The sequence below is a fragment of the Haemaphysalis longicornis genome, unplaced genomic scaffold (genome assembly GCF_048455015.1).
Source record: "Haemaphysalis longicornis isolate Haplotype H1 unplaced genomic scaffold, Haemaphysalis longicornis Haplotype H1 scaffold_4, whole genome shotgun sequence".
NCBI classification, from domain to species: domain Eukaryota; kingdom Metazoa; phylum Arthropoda; class Arachnida; order Ixodida; family Ixodidae; genus Haemaphysalis; species Haemaphysalis longicornis.
In genome coordinates, this window is record NW_027526361.1 from 149,667,416 (window position 1) to 149,675,782 (window position 8,367).

General features: G+C 47.2%; 1 protein-coding gene across 1 annotated transcript; it reads left to right on the plus strand.

The window, feature by feature from the left end:
* Positions 1–662: 662 nt before the first annotated feature.
* Positions 663–7,291, plus strand: LOC144180045 (uncharacterized). Its single transcript, XM_077708452.1, has 5 exons — positions 663–676; positions 936–1,101; positions 1,315–1,495; positions 4,189–4,340; positions 4,999–7,291. The coding sequence occupies exons 1-5, from the start codon at positions 663–665 to the stop codon at positions 5,191–5,193; spliced, it is 708 nt and encodes a 235-aa protein (XP_077564578.1). The 3' UTR covers positions 5,194–7,291.
* Positions 7,292–8,367: the final 1,076 nt, after the last annotated feature.

Consider the following 8,367-nt stretch of genomic DNA (forward strand, 5'->3'; position numbering starts at 1 on the left):
GGGCCTTTGAATCAAATACCGTTACTGTTCTTGAAAACGCATTTCAAAGAACTAAAACCGTATCAGAGTATCTATTATGCGTTTATGTGAGCGTATTTGGGAAAACAAAACGCGATAAAAGTTTTTTTTGTTACGACGCTGCAAGTTTTCACCGCAAGGGGAGGAACGTCCAAAGATGGCAGCTGCAGCCAGCTGATTCCTTGCGACAGTAAGGTGTAAACAATGCTGCGGCTTCTCAGTTTTTCGCGGTTGGACTCCGTTTTGAGGTTGGTGACAATGGCCGTGCATCAAGATAATCATCGAGTTACGTATTTTGGCAGCGACGCACTTTCGGCATGCCGACGCGGGCTTTTCCAAGGACCTAGAATGGTGCTGTATACGCCGTTGACATTTTTGTGGTGGCGTACCAGTGGCGAAACGTGTAAGTGTTGGGGATTTTCGTTTCTTAACGACGTACCTGATGCGCGAGAAGTCTACGAACGTAAGCTGGTACGTGTATGCGTAAAGTTGCAATAAAAGGTTATAAATGTCATCCGGAGTGGTTGTGTAATTTTGGTCGTCTGCTCGACAGCTATCAAGCTCGCAGACGATCGTTTATTCCGTTGCACCTGCTGACCGTTAGATAGATCGCAGGCGATAGTTTACCTCAGTGTTCCGGAAGGATGGCGCAAAGAAGGTACGGTCCACAGCTCTCTGCCCAGCAGAATGAAATACTCATAAACTTCATGGAAGCCCATCCCTACTTGGCGAAAGCTTCAGGGTCGCTGACAAACAGTGTAACAGCTGACAAAAAAAGAAAGTTGTGGGAAGAGCTTTCACGGCTCCTAAATGAAGCAGGGCCGGCACTTAAGTCTGTATATGGCTGGCGAAGCTATTGGAGACATTTCACCAGCAAAGTGCGGAACGACGCCGCAGACGCAGCTGTTCTGCTGAAGTAAGTTCAGACGCGTTGAAGTGTGCGCGCAATGCGCGATAATTCCGTATTTTATCTTCAGGGACACAGGCAATGGGGCCCTCCCTGACATTCGAGGAAGGGTGTGCGCCCTATTAGGGAAGGCGTCGGTCACCGGCTGCACTCGTCCATTCTTCACCGGCGAAGCTGTAAGTTGGCCAGTATTTGATGTGTAGTGCTGCATTGTATGCATGCGCCCTACAATGTGTATGTTACGAGTGCACAGTGTTGGGAAAAAATTAATATTTGCCTTTGGGAAGCGAAATGTAACAGCGCTTATAGTCGAAAAACGCCCTTCTTTTGCAGCGCGAGTGTCTGTTGTACAAGGAGCTTTGCAGCAGCGAATCCGTGTACTGTTACAGGACGAAACTGACAGCGACGACGGTGAAGGGGATGATGCCACAGCTGCGCTGGAGGCCCAGTTTTATGGGCAGCCACCACCACCACCTCTTCCTGGGCAAGGGCCTAGGCTGTCAACCTTTGACCAGGCAGGGACAAGCGGGGGCACAAGCACACCAGAACCAGTTAACACTGGTATCCCACGTAAGCTGGCTCTGTTGAACTAAACAGGCACCATTTACCATTTATTTGTGTTATATTTCACTGCATGTTTAACCTGAAGGGTAGCACAGTGCAACTCAGTCGGGTAAGGCAAAGTACTGATGTTACAGCAAGAAAAGCAGTTTGTCTAACAGGCCGGCCGCAGTGATGTGAATGCATACATACCGTGCGTGGCACTGGCAGATCTTTAATAATGCACAAAGCACCGCAAGCATGAAAAGGAGAGCTGAAGCCCCACACAGTTCTCATAACTCCAGTATCCGGAAGAGCCGGTTTAGGAGCCCTTATAAGAAGACACATGCGCCACCTTTGTAATGCACACGCAGTTATGTTTGCAAAATATCACTTAGTAAACACTCTTCCTTAGCTGGGTGTCTTGCTGTTTATGTTTTGGGCAACCACCTTTCCTTGGTGTACAAGACTAGTGGAGCAGTGTAGGTGAACGTGTCAATTAGAGTCTCGAACTGGGGTCAGTAGAAAGCGTATATGCATATATATACACGTACATACCTGCATGCGTACACACATGCATATATGTGACAGCCTGCGGCAAGTTATACCTTTTTAGTGCTGTCGCCTACACGACCAGCTGGCGAGCATAGCTTGAAATAGACAGCAGCGATATTTTCAGCAAGTCGTATTAAGTTGCAGCACCACACAGACCCTGTGGTTCATTGTCGGACCATTGGAAGCTGGCTCCGATATTTCTTGGGGACCTGTCGGCTGTATCTGCAGAAAATGGCACGTGTTCTGTTGTTTTCAGCATTGTAATAGAAAAAAGTTAAAAGCAATGGGGACTGGAACTGGAGGGTGAATTATGTATACACCCAGAAATACCCTTCTGCCAGTGACTGCGAGCAGAAAAGACATTTCAGTGAAATAGTAAAAATGGATTGGCTGCAGTGTTCGAGTAAAAGTTTCGCAATGTCAAACATGTTGCGCAGTCACTGTAATGCCACCACACCTTGGTACCGAGAGGATGAAATACATGGGCATGATGCAAACAAATGGAAAGGGAAACACACTAAAAGTTGCAATGAGGCTTTTTTACTGCTGCTATTATTGTAACGATCTTTCAGCGGGGGCAATAAAAAGCAGAGATACTGCAATACAGGGCACGAGACTACAAAAAAAATGTACAGAACTGTAGTATTAGAATTTACAAGCCCCGACCTTCAGTTTGACAGAAATCACTGAATTGTGGGGAAAAAATGGGAAAAAATGAAGCGGAGCTCCGCACTAAACATGTTTTTTTAGGTATGCTCAGCTCAACAGGGGTTGGGCGCAACATGACACCCGGATTAGTGAGTGCAATTGAAGGAAGAAGGCGCGGATGCAATATCAGTAAAAGTAAACATGCCATTGTGGCTCAGTGGCGAGGTTGGTGCACTGCGCAGCAGGAAGCTGAGCGTTTGGTTTAGGGACACGGCAGTTGTTTTCTTTTGCAGCGGAACGGCATACATGTTGGTTTGCTGCACTTTTTAATGCATGCCACAAATTCTCTGGAGGTGTAAAATAATTCGTACTCCTTCACTGCGCCGTGCCGCATAACTATGTCGCTGCACCACGCAAAGTATTATCTGAATACACTCAGGCCCACGTATAACACTAGTGATTGTAGCTCCTGTACAACAGCCACATCTCTGGTGGAAGTGAAAAGCAAAAGTGACGTGTGTTGGAGCATTCGGTGCCCTATGGAGATCCCCTGCAGGTGGATGAAATTAATCCAGAGCCCTACACTATAGTGCGACGCAATACTTGTGTAGCGTCGATGCATTTAAACAGCACACTCAATCAATCACTGTACTGCATAAACTGAAGCAGTGCCACAAATGTTGCTTTAGGTTGTATCCCCCGAAAACGCACTAAAATGAATGTAATTGATTCTCTTTCACAGTTAGGCCATAATGGGACAGCCTCAGACAACGGCAACTCCATATTTGACGTTATGCGTAAGAGCCGGTGTGGTGTGCACATTGTAGTTATGCCATTGTTTCATTATCTGTAAAATAATGTGCGCATGCTGGATATGCTGCATTTGTGACTGAACAGCCAGATGCACTGGATATTCAAGGCGTGTGCGAACCATCAAGACAAAAATAATGCCACTGCAGTCACATTCAACTATGGCATCCTTTTAAGGGAAAAAAACCGGTGTGGCAGGCGATGATGGGGCTTCCGCCTTAATGTGGAGGTGTTGGTCTTCCCTTGTGGTTTGTTTTCAGTTGGGGCAGACAATGCGTTACCGGACAACTGCGCAGGTGTAGTTTCGGTTGGTTAAATTGTGGTGTTTTTTTTTAATCAATTTTCCTGCCGCACCTAGGTGAAATGATTATTGCTCATAGTGGTGTCTTTCAGGTGGCACCTTTGTACTCTTGTGCGTTAGCCTGCTGCAATATTACCAAGTGGCCTCATCTGTGCCCTAAGTCAACCGACAGCATGGCAATAAAGTCCACTGAAAACTACGTACCATTGACGTGCGCTCTTCTGAAGCGTAGTGTTATAGCGGTCAAGCAGTTGCCTGGTAGTGAGAGGTACAATGGGATCACAGGTAACAAACACCAACTTTGTTGTAGACATGACTGGGTTGCCGAATAGCTTGCAATGTGCACAAACACTGCAGCAACATTGTCAACGGGGATGAGAGTAACGCGGTCACTCTTTTGCACGCGCAGGCCCACAAGCGCGACCTGCAACGAGGCCACCGTCCAGACGAGCACGGGAGGACGTGTTGCTGACGACACTCGTCGGTGACTACTCCCGCTATGCTGCAACTGTTGAAGCGCAGCATGCCGTCTCAACAGAAATGATGTCCAACAGCGCACAGGTAAAGGTTTTTTTTTTTTTGCCGGAGGTTGCCTTGTCCTGACGGATTGAAACAGGAATATAGTTCCAGTAGCTGCGCCATCCAGGATAACACTGAATGCCGAAGTAATTCAGAGGAGGCAGCCATGGCACCAGTAAAGACAGAAGTAAAGGCGGCTTCGAAAGAAATGCAGGGGGGCAAAGCACCCGGTGAGGATCAGTTACTAGCAGACCGTTTGAAGGGTGGCAGGCAAAGTGTACTAGAAAGGCTAGCAAACCTTTATATGAAACGCCTATTACCACGAGTGTACTGGAACCTTAAAGGAAGGCGAACATCACCCCATTCAATAAGAAAGGTGCCATGGAGGATCTGAAAAATTAGAGGCAGATCAGCTTAGAGGCATACCAAACTTGCATACCAAGGAAGGTGCTATGGAGGACCAAAATTAGAGGCAGACCAAACTTGCATATTGTCTTCGTGGTCCACTGGGGTTGTCATGCGGCAATGTTTGCAATTACTGCCAATGTCCAACTGAGCTGCTGTCGTGTCGTTTTGATGCGAACACCTGCTATTGCTGAAGCCAGCCGAACGGGATTGCTAGGCCACATTGCATTTCAGTTGTCTGCCTGCTGTTAGCATACAGTTTCCATTGAACTTTTCGGTGTTTGTTTTCCAACAGCAAATGGGGGAGCTCCGGGCTGCGCTGACTGCGTATATGGACCGGGCAGACCAGCGGGCTGAGGCAGCACAGCAGCAGGCGGCTGCAGCTGCACGGCAAGCAGACGCACTGGAACGCATTGCCAACAACATGAACACGATCGTTTTGCTATTGACTGTGTTGATTCAGCATGTGCAAAGAGGGCAGCCATCATAGAAGGGCATGACAGGACATGTTTATTTTTCAGTGCTGACTGTGAAATGACGAATGCGCATGCGCAAGTGCGACTTTTTTATTGCTTCTTCGTTTTAATGTGCCTTTTTTGTATTGACATGCGCATGTGCGCATGCGTTCACTTCATTATTTCGTCGTTTCTGCGTAGCTTTGTTTTAGTGTACCTTTTTGGATTGCCGCGTGCGTAGCTGTGCGCACTTGTTCATTTTATCCTTTCTTCTGTTAGTGTTTACCTGTTTCTTATGCAGCTTTCGTATTGACATGCGCATGTGCGTACACGTGTTTTAATATAGCCAAATTTCTGCTTAGCTGTGAATCATTGGTTTTTGTACTGCCACGCACGTGCATTCGCACACACATTTACTTTATTAATTTCGCGCTCACGTTTAGCTGTTTCTTACTGTGGCTTTTGTATTGCCTCGCACTCGTGCACATGCATTTGGTGCGTTGTCGCCACATTCATGGGTTTATGGTTACCTGCTTGCTGCCCGTTGCTCCCAGTATTACCGCGTCCGCGTGCAACCCACAGGCAACGACCTTTGTTGCCTTTTGCGCCAACACGAACACTGCAAAAAGACGGTGGCGTACACTGCACAGCGTTGTTTTGGCATACATGTGCAGTTGTCAAATATGTTGACTGATGTTCGGTGTGTGGGTGTGTCTTTGATAGTACAGCACGTGGTGACAACAGGTAAATGGGCAGTGTAGAGGTGCTACAGCGCCGCATTCGTGCAAGGAAGTAGTGGTAAGTGGACGTGAAGAATTTACACAGCAAAGCTTTTGTCGACTTTGCTGATGCCGACGGTGCTACGCAACAAACTGCAGCAACGACAACTTTCTCTGGCGAAGTGCTCACTGTGGTTTGAGTGAAAGATGGGTGAAAATGCGAAGTTGTTTAGTCGACAGGCAATGCTTCACCGTCGCAGATCCACATTATTACACCCGAAAAGCACTGCAGGAAAGGTGCCTCACACAATCTATTTACGCGAAGACGATATAAGTGCCTCAACAAGAAAAAAAAAAATCTCGATCCCCCGTGTTTTACCAGCTCTGTCTCGCCAATTGCGCCATCCTTGCACGACTGCGACATTTCAGCCCTTGCCGTTTGACTTTGGGTTGCATGGACGAGAAAAAGGGGCGCCGATGTTTGTTCCACTCATCATGGCGCTGTGCGTGCTTACTCATCAGTTCTTTCACTGTTGCCACTCGAGATTCGCAATTGTTCATGCTTCACATGGCCGCGTTTACCCGTTCAATGCCCATTCCTCCCAGCATAGAGAAGTGTATGTGCAGAGGTTGTCTACAAACATTAGTGTATTTCGTGCACAGTTTATGGCAGCAATCACTATTCTATTTCATTCTGTTGCTTCATTGCCCATGCTGGCCGTGACTGACGAGATAGATGAATTTGTGCACCTACAGCTGTTCTTGCATCAGTGTCTGCCTATTGGAGTAATTTTTGCAGGTTATTATTGCGCCTTAGCAGTTTGTCTGCCCATATTATCCAACTGCTCTTCTAATTTTCTGGTCCAGATGTTTTATGCGATCTCATGCGCATTATCTGCCTCCGCTTATCACCTGCGTGCTGCTTAGAAGGGTACATCAGTGTGTATGCATAGTATTGTGTGGTAGCAACGCATCGATGCCACGCACCATGAAAGATGATGCCGTGCAGAATGGGCCTCGGACCTCTTGCATGTGAACAGTTGTGTGCACCAGTTTGGTGTATTAAGTCATCGCCTAGCCCCCCCCCCCCCTTCCAATTCTTTCCATAAATGGTAACACATTCCATTCATGGAATAGGGGTTATCCCAGACATGTCAGACTTTATTTAGAGATGAAGAATCCTTCCGTGACAACACAGTGCTCTCCGTGTGGGGCCAAACGTGCCACCTCTGGGTAATTGAGGCACATTGGTTCATGCGGCCAATAAATGGCTCATATTAATTATTCTGAAAGCAGTCTTCGCTCCTTATTTTTTATTGCTACAGTTCCTTTAGGTAAATATGTATATATATTTGCTGTGTTGCTGCCATGTCCTTGCGAATCTGCCTCGCTTCTACGCCTGTACCACCGACCATCACCTGCTGTGGAATTACTGTACTTGCTCCCCCCTTATGTAATGCCCCGCAAGGGGCCCTGAAGGGTATAATATGTGATGATGGTGATGATGACAGTGCGAACAGAATACAATACATGTGTGGTTAGGGAGCAGGTGCCCTCGGCAAATGAGCATGCCAAGTTTAATAAATCTAGAGCACAAAGACACCACCTCAAGGCAGAAGACACCACATATCGTCACACAAAACAATGAACCACAAGAAGGCACACAGCTTGGCGGGGAGCTATTAGCAAAACGCGAAGTTACCCTCTCCACCCCCAGGCACAGGTCATACAAAACAAAGGGATGCATAGAGGACACACGCACATATCACCTCTGAAACAAGAACTACGCACTACCGGAACAGCATTTTGAAATAACACCAGTAAACATTATGAGTGTTGCTTATTTTTACTGCACAAATAAAACTCTGCGATTGCAATTCAGAGCTTCTGCTGACACCTTGGAATCAGGATGTCCTCGGCTGGGTTCAGATTACGCAAAAGAATACATGCATGTAAACCCCAGTACATAAAATCTGAAATAACGCGAACACACTAACAGGACAACACTGTAAATCACATTTTCAGTCAAAAAACAACACAAAATGATAAATATTACCCGCTCGGTTTTGCCTGGCAGTCCTCTTACACATTCAGGTACGTGTTGCTCTGTCCTGCCGCAAGTGACTGAGCTCTCAGTGGATACCACGGCACAAAAGGCCAAGCAATAATCACCATTGCAAGTGCCTATACAGACTTCCACAGTACACCCCTCCTCCGCCTCAGACACCGCTCTGTCTCAGTTGTGCCCTTTGCAATGCGCATACACTGTTCCCCTGCCATGGGGACTCCTGACTGCACCGCTGGTCCTTTGCCAAACTTGTACGCTCTTTTACCTTCCCTCCCACAGCCACTATGCACGGTAGTCGCTTTCTCCTTTTGCACCAAGAGTACGGGAGCCAGTGAAATAGCTTCTGCTGCACGTGGCATGTGCTTGCATTCCCACTTTGAACACAAGTGGCAGGATGAAAAAAAAGGAAGTGTACATCCACA

Coding starts and splice junctions, on each gene's coding strand:
- LOC144180045 (XM_077708452.1), top strand. Junction 1,496..4,188: donor AGTTAACACTGGTATCCCAC/GTAAGCTGGCTC, acceptor TTGCACGCGCAG/GCCCACAAGCGCGACCTGCA. Junction 4,341..4,998: donor TGATGTCCAACAGCGCACAG/GTAAAGGTTTTT, acceptor GTTTTCCAACAG/CAAATGGGGGAGCTCCGGGC.